Source organism: Oryx dammah, unplaced genomic scaffold (assembly GCF_014754425.2).
Source record: "Oryx dammah isolate SB20612 unplaced genomic scaffold, SCBI_Odam_1.1 HiC_scaffold_29, whole genome shotgun sequence".
Classification (NCBI taxonomy): Eukaryota; Metazoa; Chordata; class Mammalia; order Artiodactyla; family Bovidae; genus Oryx; species Oryx dammah.
In genome coordinates this window covers 19762601-19784938 of record NW_024070213.1, presented here as the reverse complement: position 1 = coordinate 19784938, position 22338 = coordinate 19762601, and the positions used below count along the sequence as shown (strand labels likewise).

At 38.2% G+C, this 22338-nt stretch overlaps 1 protein-coding gene across 1 annotated transcript in view; it reads left to right on the top strand.

Annotated features, from left to right (window-relative positions):
* LOC120858839 (C-type lectin domain family 7 member A-like) overlaps positions 1 to 22338 on the top strand; it is a 48035-nt gene that overhangs the window by 15520 nt on the left and 10177 nt on the right. Inside the window, exons 2-4 of the mRNA XM_040235177.1 lie at positions 8467 to 8559; positions 16444 to 16557; positions 21803 to 21898. Of these exons, the coding sequence (XP_040091111.1) occupies positions 8493 to 8559; positions 16444 to 16557; positions 21803 to 21898 (277 nt within the window). The 5' untranslated portion in view covers positions 8467 to 8492. The remainder of the gene's footprint in view (positions 1 to 8466; positions 8560 to 16443; positions 16558 to 21802; positions 21899 to 22338) is intronic.

The window sequence follows — 22338 nt, the reverse complement described above, 5'->3', positions numbered from 1 at the left end:
CTGACTCGATGGACAATGAGTTTGAGTGAACTCCGGGAGTTGGTGATGCACAGGGAGGCCTGGCGTGCTGCAATTCATGGGGTCACAAATAGTCGGACACGACTGAGCGACTGAACTGAACTGAACTGAACACATCATGACCTCATGGGATTTGTCCCAGGAATTCAATTTTGTTTCAACATTTGAAAACCAGTTAGTGTAATTCTCTATCTCAACACAGTATAAAAGAATAACCATGTTGCTGTTATTTAGTCACTAAGCTGTGTCCAACTCTTTCTGACCCCACGGACTGTAGCGTACCACGCTCCACTGTCCATGGGCTTCTCCAAGTAAGAATACAGGAGTGGGTTGCCATTTCCTTCTCAGGGAATCTTACCAACCCAGGGATCAAACCCTCGACTCCTGCATTGCAGGCGGATTATTTATTGCTGAGCCACCAGGGAAGCCCACACACAGAAAAATACATGAGAAAAATCCAACTTTCATTCTTGATAAAAAGTCTTAGCAAGTTGTGGACAAAAGATAACCTGCTAGCAAGCACACCTAAACAAAACAAAACAAAACAAAACTGTATCTCACATCATACTTAAAGGTGAAAGACTGAATGCTTTACTCCTAAGATTGAAAACAAAGCCAGGATATACACTCTCCCTACCTTTTTTAAATGTTGAATTGGCTCCAGACCATGTAGTTGATCAGGAATAAGAAATAAAATACATAGACTAGAAAAAATGAAAGACAAATTTATTTGCAGAGGTTCTGATTGTACATAGTTTACTCAAAGAATCTACAAAAGAGATATGACAACTAATAAGTAATTGTATGAAATTTACAAGATATATAGTCCATGTATAATTGTATTTCTATATGAGTGTGGTAGGCAGCCTCTCAAGTGGCCTTTCGTGATTCCTGTCTTCTATTTTTGCCCTTCTCTGACTACACAGGTGTTGATTTGTGGTTCTCTTCTAAGTATGCTGTTGCTGCTGCTGTTTCCTACATTGGCAGACAGATTCTTTAGCATTGAGCCACCTGGGACACAGAGATTCACTCAGTCATGTCCGACTTTTCTGACTCCACAGACTGTAGCCCGCTAGGCTCCTCTGTCCATGAGATTCTCCAGGAAAGAATACTGGAGTGGGTTGCCATGCCCTTCTTCAAGGGATTTTCCCGAACCAGGGATCAAACCTGGGTCTCCCAGGCAGATTCTTTACCGTCTGAGCCACCAGGGAAGCTTCAACGGGGAAACATGGTAAAAATAACAATATGTCACTTCTTTGGTTAGACTTCCATATATTTTAAAATATGTGTCCATTTCTCTTTAGAGAAATTTATTTTTTCCTTTAATGCAGCAGTTAAGGAGAGAAGAACGTGTACTCTTGATGCTTAGGTGAAGCACCAGTCTCCAGATCTCAGGCTAGAAGTCTGATCACAGAGCTTAGACATGTCCAGCCACACAATATGGTAAATACATTCTGGTGGGATCCTGAAGAACAAAGCTTGAATGGTAAAAGTCAGTTAGTTCATCTTCAGTTAAACAGTTTAGCCTGTTTTCTATTCTGCTTGCTCAGCCAAGAAGTGTTTGCTTCTTTTTCAATTGGAGTATAGTTGCTTTACACTTCTCAATGAGTCATCCATATGTGTACATAACCTCTCTTTTTTGGGGGTTTCCTTCTCATTTACATCACCACAGTGCACTGAGTAGAGTTTTCTGTGCTAAACACTAGATTCTCATTAGTTATCTATTTTGTACATAATATCAATAGTGTATATATGTCAATCCCAATCTCCCAACTCATCCTCCCTCCCCCTTTCTCTGCCTCGGTGTCCATACATTTGTACTCTACTTCTGTGTCTCTATTTCTGCTTTACAAATAAATTTATCAGTACCATTTTTGAGATTCCACATATATGCCTTAGTAAACGGTATTTGTTTTTCTCTTTCTGACTTACTGAACTCTGTATGATAGCCTCTAGGTCCATTCATGTCTCTGCAAATGGCACATTGTCATTCCTTTTTATGGCTGAGTAGTATTCCATTATATATATACACACACCATGTCTTCTTCATCCATTCCCCTGTTGATGGACATTTAGGTTTTTTTTCCTATGTCCTGGCTATTGTAAGTAGTGCTGCAATAGGCTTCCATCTTGGGTGCTCTCTCTCTCACTCACTCACTTTGAGAGAAGCCAGTTGCCATGTTGTGAGCTGCCCAAAGGAGAGGCTCACCTGACAAGCCACTGATGGTATGTTTATATAAATCTCAATTAACAATGGTTAAGTGATTTGAATAGATACTTCACCAAAGAAGATATACAGATGACAAAATAAAAAAATAATTGGTTATTAGTAAATGCAAATTAAAGCCACAACAAGGTACATGCACCTATCATAATGGCTAAAATTTAAAATATGAGCAATGCCAAATGCTGGTGAAGGTGTGAGATATCTGAAAATCCTCATACAAATGTGAAATGGTACAGCCACTTTAGAAAACAATTAGAAATTTCTAATGAAGTTAAATATACACTTACCATATGGCCCAGAAATGAATACCTAGGTATTTACACTAAGGGCTTCCCAAGCGGCTCAGTGGTAGGTAAAGAGTCCACCTGCCAGTGCAAGAGATGTGGGTTTGATCCCCTGGTTGGGAAGATGCCCTGGAGAAGGAAATGGCAACCTGCTCTGGTACTCTTGCCTGGGAAATCCCATGGACAGAGGAGCCTGGTGGGCTACTGTCCATGGGGTCGCAAAAGAGTCAGACACAATTGAGTGACTAAACAACAACAAATTCACACGGGAGAAATGAAAACAGACATCCACACAAAGCTCTATAACACTGATGTTATGACCTTATCATTATTACCAGAATCAGCCCATATGTTCACCACCTTGTGAAGGAATGACAATAGAACAATTGTTTAATGAATAACGGTTTATACAATGGAATAATCTCAGCTGTAAGAAAGAAGGAAATACTGATGTATACAACAATATTCATAAATCTCAATAGCATTGTGAAAAGAGAAAGAAGTCATAATCAAAAACCGAAACATCATTATGAATTCACTCATATTGCAGAAAAGGCAAGAGAGAAAAAAAATCAGATTAGTAATTGTCAGGGACAAGGCTGATGTGAGGGGATTCTCTACAAAGGGGCATGAGGCAACTTTTTGGGAGATAGAAATGTTCTCTATCTCTGTTATGCATGTGGGTACAAACTACGTATGTGTTAAAACTCATCAAACGATACTCTTGAAAAGGATGACAATTACTGCATGTAAATTTTAAATGAATACGATATTTTATTTAGGGAGGTGCTTGAACCTTTATATTAAAAACTTTATGAAATTCCTAGGTTTAACTTTGATCTCAAATACATAAAAATCTAAGTTGATAAGAGATCCTATTTCAGTAGAAAGAGTCAAAGATTATTTGTCTATTAGATAATGCCCCACACATGTATTCAGTGTTTATAATGTGCTTTATCCTTTGAACTGCAAGAATATATTAATGACAGTCAGATAAGACTCACACCTCTAGGGTGATATAATCAAATGAGACTATTAGGCAATAACTTTAATGCTCTAATGCATAATTTTTTTTTTTTTTTTTACATTTTTAGCCACAGTGTGCAGTGTATGGGATCTTAGGTCTCCAACCAGGCATTGAACTCACATGCTCTGAACTGGAAGTGTGAGGTCTTAACCACTGGACTACCAAGGAAGCCCCCTGGTTTCTATTTTTATTATGGGAAATGTTTGGAGGAATGGGAGCATGTAAAAAGATTATAAGCTAGCTTTGTTGTTGTTCAGTTGCTCAGTCATGTCTGATTCTTTGCAACCCTGTGAACTGTAGCCTGCCAGGCCTCCCCGTCCTTCTCCATCTCCTGGAGCTTGTTCAAGCTCATGTCCATTGAGTTGGTGATGCCATCCAACCATCTCATCCTCTGTTACTCTGTTCTCCTTTTGCCCTCAGTCTTTCCCAGCATCAGGGTCTTTTCAGATGGGAGTTGGCTCTTCCCATCAGGTGGCCAAAGTATCGGAGCTTCAGCTTCAGCATCAGTCCTTTCAATGAATATTCAGGATTGATTTCCTTTAGGACTGATGGGTTTGATCTCCTTGCAGTCCAAGGGACTCTCAAGAGTCTTCTCCAACACCACAGTTCAAAAGCATTAGTTCTTCTCAGTGCTCAGACTTCTTTACATCCAACTCTTACATCCACACATGACTACTGGAAAAACCATAGCTTTGACTAGATCGACTTTGTTGGCAAAGTAATGTCTCTGCTTTTTAATATGCTCTCTAGGTTGGTCATAGCTTTTCTTCCAAGGAACAAGTGTCTTAATTTCATAGCTGCATTCACATCTACAGTGATTTTGGAGCCCAAGAAAATAAAGTCTGTCACTATTTCCATTGTTTTCCCATCTATTTGCCATGATGTGATGGGACCAGATGCCATGATCTTCGTTTTTTGAATGTTGAGTTTTAAGCCAATTTTTTCACTCTCCTCTTTTACCTTCATTAAGAGGTTCTTTAGTTCCTCTTCACTTTCTGCCATAAGGGTGGTGTCATCTGCATATCTGAGGTTATTGATATTTCTCCTGGCAGTCTTGATTCCAGCTTGTGTTTCATCCAGCCCAACATTTTGCAGGATGTTCTCTAATAGAAGTTAAATAAGCAGGGTGACAAAATACAGCCTTGATGTACTCTTTTCTCAATTTGGAACCAGTCTTTTGTTCCATATCTGGTTCTAACTGTTTCTTCTTGACCTGCATATAGGTTTCTCAAGAGGCAGGTGAGGCAGTCTGGCACTCCCATCTCTAAGAATTTTCCAGTTTGTTGTGATCCACACAGTCAAAAGTTTTAGCATAGTCAATAAAGCAGAAGTAGATGTTTTCTTGGGATTCTCTCTTTCTATGATTCAGTGTATGTCAGTGATTTGACCTCTAGTTCCTCTGACTTTTCTAAATCCAGCTTGAACATCTCGAAATTCTCTGTTCACATACTGTTGAAGCCTAGTTTGGATAATTTTGAGCATTACTTGGCTTGTGTGTGAAATGAGTGCAATTGTGTGGTAATTTGAATATTCTTCGGCATTGCCATTCTTTGGGATTGGAATGAAAACTGACTTTTTCCAGTCCTGAGGCCACTGCTGAGTTTTCCAATTTGATGACATATTGAGTTTAGCACTTTAACAGTAGCATCTTTTAGGAATCAACAAAAGATTTCTTAAATAAAAGTCATTTAATTTTTTCATCGGAAACCTGACAAATATATAACATTTAGCCTGCTAATATTTGGAAAGACAGAAGGTGAGAGTGATAGAACTGGATAGACAGGACAAGGGATTTGGCTTAGGTCAAATGATGGCTTCAGTGGAGTGAATTTATTAGATTATAAAATTAGAGAAGAAAAGGAGAGGATAGCTAGAGTTGTAGGAAGGTGCCTAAGAAACAACTTAAGAAATAAAGTACAATTCTCATATTTGAAATGCCTTAGCATATTGAAAAGCAGAGATATTACTTTGCCAGCAAAGGTCCGTCTAGTCAAGGCTATGTTTTTTCCAGTGGTCATGTATGGATGTGAGAGTTGGACTGTGAAGAAGGCTGAGCACCGAAGAATTGATGCTTTTGAACTGTGGTGTTGGAGAAGACTCTTGAGAGTCCCTTGGACTGCAAGGAGATCCAACGAGTCCATTCTGAAGGAGATCAGCCCTGGGTGTTCTTTGGAAGGAATGATGCTAAAGCTGAAACTCCAATACTTTGACCACCTCATGCGAAGAGTTGACTCATTGGAAAAGACTCTGATGCTGGGAGGGATGGGAAGCAGGAGGAGAAGGGGACGACAGAGGATGAGATGGCTGGATAGCATCACCGACTCGATGGACATGAGTTTGAGTGAACTCGAGGAGTTGGTGATGGACAGGGAGGCCTGGCGTGCTGTGATTCATGGGGTTGCAAAGAGTCAGACACGACTGAGTGACTGAACTGAACTGAACTGAACCTATTCATATATATATTTATCTTTTTCTCCATAATTTTGATTTACCTCTTCTTTGTTGTTCAGTCTCTAAGTACTCTCGGACTCCTTTGAGACTCCATGGACTGTGGCCTGCCAGGCTCCTCTGTCCATGGGATTTCCCAGGAAAGAATACTGGAGTGGGTTGCTATTTCCTTCTCCAGGGGGTCTTCCCAACACAAGTGTCGGATTAGTGTCTCCTACCTTGGCAGGTGGATTCTTATCCCCTGAGCCGTCAAGGAAGCCCAATTCATATATTTTTAAATCTCTTTTACATAATTTATCATTTGTTTATGAATATCAAATAATTTCATTGATTAACAAAATGGTAAGCACACAGAAGTTTCTCTAAATGTATTTATTCACTTATTGATATTGTGAATAATAAGACATGCTTTCTATTCTCATGGAGTTAACAATCTATTATATATTTAGTCTCATGATCTCCAGTAGTATCTTTTAGATCTTTATTATAATGTTTCCTTCTCAAGTTAGGTCTTCCATTATTTTCCCCAAACTATCACCTCTTTTCCAATATGTTTTTCTTAGTTTTTAAAAATCACAATTTAGTATAGTATGCACTTGACTTACTGGTTTACTGTCCTCCACTTCACTATACTATAAACCCCATGAGCCAAGAGGTAATTTACTTGCTGTATTTTTTGACTCCTCTATCCTCAGCATTTAGAACATGGCCTGGCATAAAATTACGTGATCAGTAAGTGCACATTAAATGAGTTAATTAATGAATGTGTTGCTTTCGTGGAAAAACACTAATAATTTTAAGATCTGTACAAATTATCCCTTTTAAGTTAGAGATCCCTTAAAAGATGGATTCAAACCTTAAAATAAAATTGGCCAGAATTCTGAAAAAAAAAAAAAAAGGTCAGATTTTCTACCTTCTGATGTATCTATTATCATAGCTCAGCAATAGTGGGTCTCAGATGCAAATGTGCTAGTTGAACACAGGACCTTATTATCTGATGTTGAGGAGACTTTAAATATCCTCATCCTTTAACCTCTTGTATGAAGGAAGAACAGCATGAATGTGACTCTAAGGGGAGGCTTCCTGTGTGGGACACATCACAGAGCAGTTAGACTCTTCTTACTCTGCTCATATTGTCACTTTGCTAACTTTTTGGTTCATGAGACAGACTCCTTGCCAGAACTTGGAATACTAAACCATGAGGCATAAACCACACAGAGGTGAGATGATCTCAGGATAACTGGCCATAAGTACAATTTAATAATTTAGCCTATGCTCTTGGGAATTAAGCTTCATTGCATGTTTTGTAGTAGATATAGTTTTCTGTAAAGTATACATCTTGAACAATGATTACATTCATGATAATGGGATGATATTTGAGTTTTCTTTTTCTTTTGTTGTCGTTTAATGAAATTTGGTTTACGATGTACACAGATACATATACAAACACAAGTAAGAGACAAATGGTGCCTAGGAAACTTTTGGAATAAGTCTGCATATTCTTATCATTAATTAAATTTTCTACCAGAAACATATGAATATAGCCATGTATAACTATAACTTGTGCACTTATAATTATTACTCAAAATTTTTTTCCATATATGTATGTAAAGCTTGACAGATTTTTCTGTGCCTCTGTTTACACGTCTATAAAATGGGGTGTATAACTTTGCAGTTTCCATTATTCAGAATTGTTGTGAGGATTAAATAAATGAATGCATATAAATACCTGAAATAGTACCTGGGACATAGTGAATTGTTTGTTATTATTGTTATTATTATTACATTAACCTAAAAATTATAGTCGTTGACTATGGCTAAAAATGACATAGTCAATTCCCAGAAATTTAATGAAATGGATGATGCAAAGACTTGACCACATTCAGAGAGCTGGATATCAGATTTCCATATGGAGAACATTTTAATAATTATTTTTTGAGGAATTCTTTTTCATTGTTATTATTGTTTAGCTCTACTTACATACAGATCAACATGTTTTGGACAGGACATTTGACTTGATTTATAAAAATGTCAGTTCAATGTGATCAACTCTTTGATTATAAACAATGATAATAAACAGTATAGATGCCCAGATTTAACTTAAAATATGACAACTCAGAAGATACTATTATTGTCTTAATTTCTTAGCGATATGCCCAGCTTTCTTTTTTCAACACCTTTGTTTAATTGGTAAATTGAAGTTGCAGAATGTTACGTTTATAAAGAAGCATAGAAAATGTTCATTTTCAGTACACATATAGCAGTAAGTACTTAGTAAATTCTTGTCCATAAAGCATGACATTATATGGTTATTAATTGTTATAGTTTTTATTAAGGTATAATTTTAGAATTATTGCCATCTTTTAAAAATAGTTATTAACCTTCATTTCAGTTATAATACAGACTGTTATTTTATCCAGTTATTATGATGAGAATGGATTTTGTTCCACTTTACTTCCCAGAAAACAATGGCAAGAAGGTGGAATATATGACGGTCACACTTGTTGCTCCTGATCGGCAGACAGGTGAGAGACCTGAAATATCTCAAGAAGAAGGTAAATATTTGCATATATATTTAGACTTCATAAGATCTTTACTTTGGAGTTTCTGTTTACAGAAACTGTCAGGTGTGTGTGTGTGTGTGTGTGTGTGTGTGTGTGTGTGTTGTGTGTATTCTCATTATTTAAATGAAAAAGTCTTATTATTCTCCAAAATTTAATTCTGGAGGATATGAAGAGAGGAAAGTTAAGTGTGAAATTGATAGTGTTAGAATTAATCAATATCTGTTTTGAAGCCTGTCTTCCTCAGACTCATTTTTATTTGATTCATATTTTAATTAATCACATACCCATTGCAAAAAAGACTCCACAAGACCAGGTTTACTAATATATCATCAGTACTTAGAATAGTGTCTGGTATATAATATATGCTCAATAAATATTTTTCAAATGAATTTTCATTCATTAATATAATCATTCATTTGTTCATTCAATTAATTTTTTTTGCATGGAAACATTTGTTAAGCCTTATGATAGGTATTCATGCTGCATAGATAAAAGAGAGAAATTATGTTTTCAAGTATCTTACTGTGCAGCAAGAGAGATGGCAAGTATACACTTTTGAACAAATGCTATATAAGAATATAAATGAGATGATGAGAGATCAAAGAAGGATACCATTTTGAGTTGGGTTAAGAATAAAAGTGGATTAAATAGAAAAGACTCCTTGATTGGGATAAGTCTGATGGAGAAGGAAGTGGAGGAATGTTCCAGGTGAAGATAAGGCATAGACACGTGGTGGGTGATGGAACAGTAACCAGCAGGATTTAGATGGACTGAGGAGACTGAAGGCAGGCAGGCTAACCTGTTGCAAGGGATCTGGGAAAGAAATCAGTGTTCAGACTACAACTGTGGCATTAGGGATGGGAATGAAAGAACTTAGCAGAGAGGCTTAAGGAGGTAGAATCATCAGGTTTCTTAAATTGTAGGATGAGGGGAGTAAAAAGACACAGAAATCAAGATGATTTCTAGGCTTTTGACATGGGAAACTTGGTCAATTATGGTGCCATTCAACGGGATATGAAAGGCAGGTGCAGGGGCCCCAAGATGAGGAGGATAGCTTTGGACAAAATGTTTTCAATACTTGTGAAGAATGGATGAGCCTGCAGATTAGAAAACTGATAGTGCCTGAGTGTATAAAGTCATGAAAGAGTCTGATATGACTGAGTGACTCACACACACACACACACACACACTCACACTGTAAGATTTCCTCTTCTTGGGCTCTAAAATCACTGCAGATGGTGACTGCAGCCATGAAATTAGAAGATGATTGCTTCTTGGCAGGAAAACTATGACAAGCCTAGACAGTGTGTTAAAAAGCAAAGACATTTCTTTGCTGACAAAGGTTCATACAGTGAAGGCTATAGACTTTCCAGTAGTCATGTATGGATGTGAGAATTGGACCAGAAAGAAGGCTGAGTGCCAAAGAACTGATTCTTTCAGACTGTGGTATTGGAGAAGACTCTTGAGAATCCCTTGGACAGCAAGGAGATCAAACCAGTCAATCCTTAAAGAAATCAGTCCTGAATATTCTTCGGAAGGACTAATGGCAAAGCTGAAACTCCAATACTCTGGCCACCTAATGCAAAGAATTGACTCATTGGAAAAGACCCTGATGCTGGGAAAGATTGAAGGCAAAATGAGAAGAGGGCAACAGAGGATGAGGTGGTTGGATGGCATCACTGATTCAATCGATGTGAACTTGAGCAAACTCCAGGAGATGGTGAGGGACAGGGAAGCCTACTGTGCTGCAGTTCATGGGGTTGTGAAGAGCTGGACATGACTTGGCAACTGAACAACAAAAGGTATGTAAGTGACAAATGAAACCATGACAGCAGATGACATCACTCATCAACATAATGCAGGGAACACTGCTCAGTATTCTATAATAACCTAAATGGGGAAAGAATTTGAGAAAGGATAGATACATGTATATGCATAACTGAATCACGTTGCTGTACACTGGAAACTAACACAATTTTATTAATCAACTATACTCTAATATAAAATAAAAATTAAAAAAGATTATGCAGATGTAGAGAAGGGGCCAAACATAGATACCGAATACAAATCATTTGAAGATTGCACACACAAGGCTTCCCTGATGGCTCAGCATTGAAGAATCTGCCTGCCAACGGAGGAGACACAGTTTCGATCCTTGATGTGGAAGATTCCACGTAGCAATTAAGCCTGTGCATCACAACTACTGAGCCTGTGCTCTCAAGCCTACGAGCCGCAACTACTGAAGCCCGTGTACCTAGAGCCCCTGCTCCACAAGAGAGGCCACTGCAAAGACAACCCTGTGCATTGCAACTAGAGAATCCTGTGCACCCCTGCTCGCTGCAACTAGAGAAAAACCCAGGCAGCAATGAAGACCAAACACTGCCAAAAAAAAAAAAAAAAAAGGAAAAAAGACTGCACACACAAACAAAAACAACTAGGAAGTGACATCAAGAAAACTATGAGTGTTAACAGGAAAGGAAAGGGGGGATATCCTTTTCTCTCTTATCTCAGATGCAGGATTTTCAAGCGTCACAAAATAATTGGTGGATTGTCTCTCACTCTGACTCCATGCTACTTTTGTGTTTTTATTGTTTATAAGAATTTATGTAATATTAGGATAATCTGTTCTTCTAACTTTTAGGACTTGCTTTTAAAATAGTATGAAACTATTGCTTTCTTTGTGAGAATATTTTAGACTCATTTTCACTAATGGTTATGGGCAGGTATAAGATTCAAAATATTCACAACTACCATGACACAAGCTCAACCAACCTGAAAATACAGCAGTCTGTAAACATCTGTTGTATCCTAGTAACTGTTAAACACAAAGAATTTTTCTTCAGGAATAACTTTTGGTAAATTAAATATTTCATTGAATTTGCTCATTTCATCTAAATTTTCAAATAAATTGTAACCCTTCAGCACTCTGTATCCTTCTTTCCTGAGTTATTTCTTACCATTTTCTACTAAACTATAATTTTTAAAAACTTATTTATTTAATTATTACCCACCTTTCCGTCACTTCCCCCTCCCCCACGTTGGTAATATTAGTTCCATAAGAATAGGGATTTTTGTCTTTTTTTTTTTTTAACCTGCTTTATTCCTGATGCTTAGAATAGTAGCAGGGCCACATTGTGTGCACATAAATATTTGCTTAAATTAATAAGGTTTTTATTATCTTTGAATTCTCTTCTATTTTTGGTCTTTTTTCCATTCATTATATGATTAATTTCTACCTTCTTTCTTTTTATCCATGTAGTCAGGAATTTCATTACTCTTTTAAAAAGAACCAGTTTTGAATGTGTAGATCCTGTTTTATGTTTATTTACTTTCCACTTAATTTTGCTTATCATGTGCTTTTTTGGGTGTTAGTTCTAAAAGGTCTTGTAGGTCTTCATAGAACCGTTCAACTTCAGCTTCTTCAGTGTTACTGGTTGGGGCATAGACTTGGATTACTGTGATATTGAATGGTTTGCCTTGGAAATGAACAGAGATCACTCTGTCGTTTTTGAGACTGCATCCAAGTACTGCATTTTGGACTCTTTTGTTGACCATGATGGTTCCACTTCTTCTAAGGGATTCTTGCCCACTGTAGTAGATATAATGGTCATCTGAGTTAAATTCACCCATTCCAGTCCATTTTAGTTTGCTGATTCCTAGAATGTCAACATTCACTCTTGCCATCTCCTGCTTGACCACTTCCAATTTGCCTTGATTCATGGACCTAACATTCCAGGTTCCTGTGCAATATTGATCTTTACAGCATTGGACCTTGCTTCTATCACCAGTCACATCCACAACTGGGTATTGTTTTTGAATTGGCTCCATCCCTTCATTTTTTCTGGAGTTCTTTCTCCACTGATCTCCAGTAGCATAATACCCTTTTCATTATAGGGGACTAGAATGCAAAAGTAGGAAGTCAAGAAACACCTGGGGTAACAGGCAAATTTGGCCTTGGAATACAGAATGAAGCAGGGAAAAGGCTAATAGAGTTTTGCCCAGAGAATGCACTGGTCATAGCAAACACCCTCTTCCAACAACACAAGAGAAGGCTCTACACATGAACATCACCAGATGGTCAACACCGAAATCAGATTGGTTATATTCTTTGCAGCCAAAGACAGAGAAGCTCTATACAGTCAGCAAAAACAAGACCGGGAGTTGACTGGCTCAGATCATGAGCTCCTTATTGCCAAATTCAGACTTAAACTGAAGAAAGTAGGGAAATCCACTACACCATTGAGATATGACCCAAACCAAATCCCTTATGATTATACATTGGAAGTGAGAAATAGATTTAAGGGACTCGATCTGATAGAGTGTTTGATGAACTATGGACTGAGGTTTGTGACATTGCACAGGAGACAGGAATCAAGACCATCGCCATGGAAAAGAAATGCAAAAAAGCAAAATGGCTGTCTGGGGAGGCCTTAAAAATAGCTGTGAAAAGAGAAGCGAAAAGCAAAGGAGAAAAGGAAAAATATAAGCATCTGAATGCAGAGTACCAAAGAACAGCAAGAAGAGATAAGAAAGCCTTCCTCAGCGATCAATGCAAAGAAATAGAGGAAAAGAACAGAATGGAGAGGACTAGAGATCTCTTCAGGAAAATTAGAGATACCAAGGGAACATTACATGCAAAGATGAGCTCGATAAAGGACAGAAATGGTATGGACCTAACAGAAGCAGAAGATATTAAGAAGAGATGGCAAGAATACACAGAAAAACTGTACAAAAAAGATCTTCATGACCAAGATAATCATGATGGTGTGACCACTCACCTAGAGCCAGACATCCTGGAATGTGAAGTCAAGTGGGCCTTAGGAAGCATCATTATGAACAAAGCTAGTGGAGGTGATGGAATTCCAGTTGAGCTATTTCAAATCCTGAAAGATGATGCTGTGAAAGTGCTGCACTCACTATTCTAGCAAATTTGGAAAACTCAGCAGTGGCCATAGGACTGGAAAAGTTCAGTTTTCATTCCAATCCCAAAGAAAGGCAATGCCAAAGAATGCTCAAACTACCGCACAATTGCACGGAGAAGGCAATGGCACCCCACTCCAGTACTCTTGCCTGGCAAATCCCATGGGTGGAGGAGCCTAAAAGGCTGCGGTCCAAGGGGTTGCTGAGGGTCAGACAAGGCTGAGTGACTTCACTTTCACTTTTCACTTTCATGCATTGGAGAAGGAAATGGCAACCCACTCCGGTGTTCTTGCATGGAGAATCCCACGGATGGGGGAGCCTGGTGGGCTGCCATCTATAGGGTCACACAGAGTCGGACACGACTGAAGTGACTTAGCAGCAGCAGCAGCACATGCTAGTAAGTAATGCTCAAAATTCTCCAAGCCAGGCTTCAGCATGACGTGAACCATGAACTTCCTGATGTTCAAGCTGGTTTTAAAAAAGGCAGAGGAACCAGAGATCAAATTGCCAACATCCGCTGGATCATGGAAAAACAAGAGAGTCCCAGAAAAACATCTATTTCTGCTTTATTAACTATGCCAAAGCCCATGACTGTGTGGATCACAATAAAATGTGGAAAATTCTGGAAGAGATGGGAATACCAGACCACCTGACCTGCCTCTTGAGAAACCTACATGCAGATCAGGAAGCAACAGTTAGAACTGGACATGGAGCAACAGAATGGTTCCAAATAGGAAAAGGAGTATGTCAAGGCTGTATATTGTCACCCTGCTTATTTAACTTATATGCAGAGTACATCATGAGAAACGCTGGGCTGGAAGAAGCACAAGCTGGAATCAAGATTGCCGGGAGAAATATCAATAACCTCAGATATGCAGATGACACCACCCTTATGGCAGAAAGTGAAGAGGAACTAAAAAGCCTCTTGATGAAAGTGAGAAAGCAGAGTGAAAAAGTTGGCATAAAGCTCAACATTCAAAAAACGAAGATCATGGCATCTGCTCATATCACTTCATTGGAAATAGGTGGGGAAACAGTGGAAACAGTGTCAGACTTTATTTTTGGGGCTCCAAAATCACTGCAGATGGTGATTGCAGTCATGAAATTAAAAGACGCTTACTCCTTTGGAAGAAAAGTTATGACCAACCTAGATAGCATATTCAAAAGCAAAGACATTACTTTGCCAACAATTGTCCGTCTAATCAAGGCTAAGGTTTTTTCAGTGGTCATGTATGGATGTGAGAGTTGGACTGTGAAGAAAGCTGAGCGCCGAAGAATCGATGCTTTTGAACTGTGGTGTTGGAGAAGACTCTTGAGGGTCCCTTGGACTGCAAGGAGATACAACCAGTCCATTCTGAAGGAGATCAGCCCTGGGTGTTCTTTGAAAGGACTGATGCTAACGCTGAAACTCCAACACTTTGGCCACCTGATGTGAAGATTTGACTCATTGGAAAAGACTCTGATGCTGGGAGGGATTGGGGGCAGGGGGAAAAGGGGATGACAGAGGATGAGATGGCTGAATGGCATCACCAACTCGATGGATGTGAGTTTGAGTGAACTCTGGGAGTTGGTGATGGACAGGGAGGCCTGGCGTGCTGCGATTCATGGGGTCACTAAGAGTCGGACACGACTGAGCAACTGAACTAACTGACTGACTGATCATTTATTTTCTTTTTTTTCTCCCAGTTTCTTAAATTGAACTCATTTACGTATACTCTTTATTAACATTTATCCTTTATTTTTTAACACAAATATCTTTCCTTAATTTACCATGTATTTTTCCATTGGAAACAGATATGCCCATTTAAGAAAAAACTTACTCTCAATTCCAATATCTGAGGTAAATCACCTTTGTTACTTTGGCATGTTTTTCTTTTGCACATTTTTCCCTTTGCTTGATTAAAAATAGTTCTGTATACAATCTAGAGGCTGGATTTTTTGTTTTTGTTTTTTACCTAAAGTGTGATCTCATTACAGATTTTTGCATTATTACCTTTGGACTAGTGTAGAGCTTCTACATTGTATATATAGTGATATTGTGACTAGAGACCTACACATAATATAGTCATTTAAAAGTGTCCTTCAATGATGTAACTAAATATATAAATATTTTAAGTTATTTTTAAAAGAATGTCATGGTTCTGGTGTCCTTTTACAGTTAAAAAATTCAAAGAACTTAGCTAAGTATAAATTACAATGCTAGAATATTTCCTTTCTTGATGTGGTCAGTTGGAAAAATGCCCTGGACTTTGGAGAATGAAACAAGAGGACAGTAAAAAATTAAAAGCAAAAACAAAAACAATTAGTTGTGTTTTATTTACAAGTAAAAGTTAAGTGCTTTCTGAGATGTGGAACTGCTGATTATATATTTTGGAGCAGTACAATGATATCCCTCTTGACTAGGTCTTAGACATTTTCTGGGCCAAACATAGTTACAGTCTTCTTGGAATTCTCATTATAGGCCTCTACTCCGCCTTTATTTAATAGAAACTTACTACAGACAAGGTCCTCAGCACATTATACATATTAACCCATTAAGTTCTCATAGTTAATCAATAAATTAGAGCCTGTCATTATCTTCATTTTACAAATAAAAAAACAAAGACATAAAGAATTTAAATAACTTGCCTAACCTGAGTCACATAAATAAGTGATAGAACCAGGGTTAAACCTGGAAATCTTGGTTCTGGAACCCATGCTCTAAAATGCAAGCTGAGTCTCTTTGTATCTTGACCAGAGATGTTGCCAGATTCTAAAATCTGGATAAACAAACCTGAGGGTGGGGGGTGCTTTCAGGGTGCAATCTGTGCTCCTGATTGTCTGGGGAACAATGTATCTTCCTCATACCAATACGTCTCACCCTGGTCTCTGTATTTTTTTTCTCTGGGATAATGATTATTCTTGCAATTGTCTCAATACACTAATTAATGCTGAGGACATTTTTCTTCTATAAAGCATCACAGAGTAACAGATTAAAAAGGCCTTACAGGAATGCAGGATTTCATTCTCAGCCTCAGATCCAAAAAACTCAACAAATACAAAGAATTCCTGAACATGACAGAAAAAAAGGTATGTGCAAGATTTTAAATTTCCATCATGCTCTGAATGTTAGACCATTGAGAATTTTTCATGATGTTTTAGGAAACCATGCTGCTGCTGCTGCTGCTGCTACTAAGTCGCGTCAGTCCTGTCCGACTCTGTGCGACCACATAGATGGCAGCCTACGAGGCTCTGCTGTCCCTGAGATTCTCCAGGCAAGAACCCTGGAGTGGGTTGCCATTTTCTTCTCCGCTGCGTGAAAGTGAAAAGTGAAAGTGAAGTCACTCAGTCGTGTCCGACTCAGCGACCCCATGGACTACAGCCCACCAGGCTCCTCCGTCCATGGGATTTTCCAGGCAAGAGTACTGGAGTGGGTTGCCATTGCCTTCGCTGTTAAGAAACCATAGAGAACACCAGAACTATTATTGCAGCTAAATTTTAATGTGTCTTCTACAAGAAAAAAAAAAAAAAAAGCTCTTTAATCCTATTTATTCAAACTACGCAGTGTAGAAGTAATTATCTGGATCACCTTACTGGAGATTTTGAGGGCAGTGTGGAAGAAAGAATAGCTTATTTCTTGTAGAAAGCTCAGGGATTTTCTGACTTTTTTTTTAAACTTTATTTTACTTTACAATACTGTATTGGTTTTGCCATACATCAACATGAATCTGCCACGGGTGTACACGTGTTCCCCATCCTGAACCCCCCTCCCACCTCCCTCCCCATACATCCCTCTGGGTCATCCCAGTGCACCAGCTCCAAGCATCCTGTATCCTGCATCAAACCTAGACTGGTGATTTGTTTCTTATATGATATTATACATGTTTCAATGCCATTCTCCCAGATCATCCCACCCTTTCCCTCTCCCAGAGTCCAGAAGACTGTTCTATACATCTGTGTCTCTTTTGCTGTCTCACATACAGATAAGTATTCTAGACTAAACTTGAGAATATTTCTCTTAGAAAAATACCTGTTTTCCTTTAAAATAGTACGTCGCTTCAAGTCATCATCATAAGAAGTTGGGGGCAAAGCTCAATGCATTTTGTAGTCAGAACTGAGTTTTAATACATTCCATCAATAATTAACAATGTAATTGTCAACTTAAAAAATGCACAATGTGAGAGTTGCAAGTTAAGTTTTATTTGAGACAAAATGAGGACAGTAGCCCAGGAGACAGCATCTTAGATAACTGAAAAATTTCTCCAAAGAGATACGAAGAAGGTCAGTATATATACGATTTTTGTAAAGGGAGAGTACATGCAATCAAGCACATATTTTCCCAGAAGGTTTCTGCTAATCTCATGAAGATTTTGCTAATCATGAGGAAAAGTCATCACCATGAAGGATTTTAGTGCTTTTCTAGATAGGAGGAGATAGAAGAATTGGGCTTATAAAACCAGCTTCTAAAAATATCTGACTATCTGAAGACCTGTTTTGCCAGTTCTCCCTCCCCACCCCCAGCCACCCCCCAGCACAGAGTGCCTCATTTCTGCTTTCCACCCTGAACTCCTTTCAGGGAGTGTTGAAAGTCAGCAGCTGCAGCTGTACCAGATTTAATCCTTGTAGAGGTAGATGCCAGCAAGTACCAATTTGTAGCTGACCTAACAGTAGGCCAGTTACCTAATTACCAGTATCTACACCTCGGTTTCCTCATCTGTAAAATAAGAATAGTAACAATCTTAGAGTGATCGTTGGGACTAAATGAGATTATAAAAGCCATTACCACATGATAATCTTTCAATTTTTGAGAGTTACTATTAATTAAATATGCAATTATATGTAAAGAATACTCCAAGTAATACTTTCTTCCCCAAACTACACATTTTTCTTGAGGTATGGAAAAGAAGAAATTTCTACCAGGACAATTTCCACATAGTCAACTTCTCAGTTTGTCCCTGAGTGATTCACTCAACTAATTAAAAGTATTTTTCAGTAGTATGCCTCTACTTTGAGTCACTGTGCTAAAGGAAGACCAGTCAGAGGACTTCTGTGATAGTTCAGACTAGATGTGACTGTGACTTGCCTGAGCAAAATGAAAGCAGGACATAAGATCAGAGATGCCTTTAAATTTCTACCTGCTTTTTTCCTTCAGAGGGCTTTCTAGGACCTAGAGTGTGTTTGCCGTTTCTTCCCTTCTCCATTGCCATAGTCTGGAATTTCTCCATTAGCCTGTTTTTCTTTTTTAAGATTTTTTTTTTTTGAGTGTACCATTTTTAAAGTCTTTTATTGAATTTGTTATGCTATTTCTTCCATTTTGTGTTTTGGTTTTTTGGCTGTGTGCAAAGCATGTTGGATCTTAGCTCCCTGACTAGGGATCAAACCTGTAGCCCCTGCATTGGAAGGCGAAGTCTTAAACACTGGACCACCAGGGAGTCCTTCCCTTAGCCTCTTTTATTTTTTAATTAATTTATTTTTTATTGAAGGATAATTGCTTTACAGAATTTTGTTGTTTTCTGTCAAACCTCGACATGAATCAGCCATAGTTACACATATATCCCCTCCCTTTTGAACCTCCCTCCCATTTCCCTCCCCATCCCACCCCTCTAGGTTGATATGGAGCCCCTGTTTGAGTTTCCTGAGCCATACAGCAAATTCCCGTTGGCTATTTATTTTACAAATGGTAATGTAAGTTTCCATGTTACTCTTTCCATACATTGTACCCTCTCTTCCCCTCTCCCCATGTCCATAAGTCTATTCTCTATGTCTGTATCTCCATTGTTGCCCTATAAATAAATTCTTCAGTTCCATTTTTCTAGATTCCATATATATGTGTTAGAATATGGTATTTATCTTTCTCTTTCTGACTCACTTCAGTCTGTATAATAGGTTCCAAGTTCATCCACCTCATTAGAACTGTCTCAAATCCATTCCTTTTTATGGCTGAGTAATATTCCGTTGTGTATATATACCACAACTTCTTTATCCATTCATCTGTCAATGGACATCTAGGTTACTTCTATGTTCTGGGCTTCCCTTGTAGCTCAGTCAGTAAAGAATCTGCCTGCAGTGCAGGAGACCCAGGTTTGATCCCTGGGTTGGGAAGATCCCCTGGAGAAGGAAATGGCAACCCACTCCAATATCCTTGCCTGGAAAATCTCATGGACAGAGGAGCCTGGTGGACTGCAGTCCATGGGGTTGCAAAGAGTTGGGCACGACTGAGCGAACTGCTGTAAATAACACTGCAGTGAACATGTGTCTCTTTCAATTTTGGTTTCCTCAGGGTATATGCCTAGGAGTGGGATTGCTGGGTCATATGGTGGTTTTATCCCTAGTTTATTAAGGAATTTCCATGCAGTCTTCCATAGTGGCTGTGTCAATTTACATTCCCATCAACAGTGCAAGAGTGTTCCCTTTTCTCCACACCCTCTTCAGCACTTACTGTTTGTAGACTTCCTGATGAGGGCCATTCTGACTGGTGTGAGGTGATATCTCATTGTAGTTTTGATTTGCATTTCTTTAATAATGAGCAAAGTTGAGCATCTTTTCATGTGTTTGTTAGCCATCTGTATGTCTTCTTTGTAGAAATATCTGTTTAGGTCTTTTTCCCACTTTTTGATTGGGTTGTTTGTGTTTTGGTATTGAGTTGTATGAGCTACTTGTATATTTGGGAAATTAATCCTTTGTCAGTTATTTCATTTTCTATTATTTTCTCCCATTCTGAGGGTTTTCTTTTCACCTTGCTTATAGTTTCCTTTGCTGTTCAGAAACTTTTAAGTTGAATCAGGTCCCTCTTGTTTACTTTTGTTTTTATTTCTGTTACTCTAGGAGGTGGATCATAGAGGATCTTGCTTTGATTTATGTCATTGAGTGTTCTGCTTATGTTTTCCTCTAAGAGTTTTATAGTTTCTGGTCTCACATTTATATCTTTAATCCATTTTGAGTTTATCTTTCTGTATGGTGTTAGGAAGTGTTCTAATGTCATTCTTTTGCTTATAGCTGTCCAGTTTTCCCAGCACCATTTATTGAAGAAGCTGTCTTTGCCCCATTGCATATTCTTGCTTCCTTTGTAAAAAATAAGGTACCCATAGGTGTATGGGTTTATTTCTGAGTTTTCTATCTTGTTCCATTGGTTTATATTTCTGTTTTTGTGCCATTACCATACTATCTTGATGGCTGTAGCTTTGTAGTATAACCTGAAGTCAGAAAAGTTGGTTCCTCCAGCTCCATTTTTCTTTCTCAAGACTTCTTTGGCTATTTGGCATCTTTTGTGTTTCCATATGAATTGTGAAATATTTTGTTCTAGTTCTGTGATAAATGCCATTGGTAATATGATAGGGATTGCAATGAATCTATAGACTGCATTTGGTAGTATGGTCATTTTGACAATATTGATTCTTCCAACCCAGGAATATGGAATATCTCTCCATCTGTTTATGTTGTCTTTGATTTCTTTCATCAGTGTCTTATAATTTTCTGTGTACAGTTCTTTTGTCTCCTTAGGTAGTTTTTTTTTCCGTAGATATTTAATTCTTTTTGTTGCAGTGGTGAATGGGATTGTTTCCTTAATTGCTGTTTCTGATTTTTCATTGTTAATATATAGAAATGCAAGTGATTTCTTCCCTTAGTCTTTCAGTTAAATCTTGACTAGGTCTTAATTGACTATAGTAATTAGTATTTCTTAGTTCTATGTTTGTTTACTCAGAGACACTCTATTACTACATCCCTCCTCTGAATACCAACTAGGAAGGGATCTAGCAGTCATCTAAATTTTAAAATCAATATTTTTGGTATTGGTATTTTTCTTTTCTACCCTAGAAGTAATAAGACTTAAGAGGAAGTAGGAAATGGCAACCTACTCCAGTATTCTTGTCTGGAATATTCCATGGGCAGAGGAGCCTGGAGGACTACAGTTCATGGGGTCACAAAGACATGACTGAATGCACCTGTGCAGCTCCAAATGAGGGAAATGCCATGCACATTGTAAGCAAGACAAGAAAGGCCAGATTGGTGATTTTAAAAAAGTAAATGTCACTTGGGAAGAATAGGAAAAATTACATCCCTTCCCCTTATTTCCTTTACATCACCAAATAATGTTTAAATTGGGAACACCAAAGATTTAAAAACAGAGGCAAATACTTCTAATAGATGGTAAGTTTTTTTTTTTTTTAATAAGTGAAATGATACCCCTGTGAACTGAGTGGGTTACAATAGCTACTTCATGACAGTGCTAATTCATTCTTAATCTGTATGCTTTTGTGAGACAAAAACTCAGAGAATATTACCTACATTGTAGCCTTGTGACATTTTATCTCCAGTTTACACATTCTTTTGACAGCGTTCCGAGCATCATCTTCTGGATGTATTGTAGCAGTAATACTAGGAATTATATGTGTCATCCTTTTGGGAATATCAGCATTTTTTGCTACTAAGTGTAAGTATTCTACAGAAACTTAATTCCTTTCTTTTTAATTTATGTTTTTATTGGAGGATAATTGCTTTACAGAATTTTGTTGTTTTCTGTCAAACCTCAACATGAATCAGCCATAGGTATAATACATATATCCCCTCCCTTTTGAACCTCCCTCCCATCTCCCTCCCAAATCCCTCCCCCCAACCCCCGCCCCCACCCCACCTCAGGTTGATATAGAGCCCCTGTTTGAATTTCTTAGACATTCAGCAAATTCCCATTGGCTATCTATTTTACATATGGTAATGTAGGTTTCCATGTTAGTTTCTCCATACACCTCACCCTGTCCTCCCCTCTCCCCGTGTCCACAAGTCTATTCTCTATGACTGTTTCTCCATTGCTGCCCTGTAAGTAAATTCTTCAGTACCATTTTTCTAGATTCTGTATAGGTGTGTTAGAATATG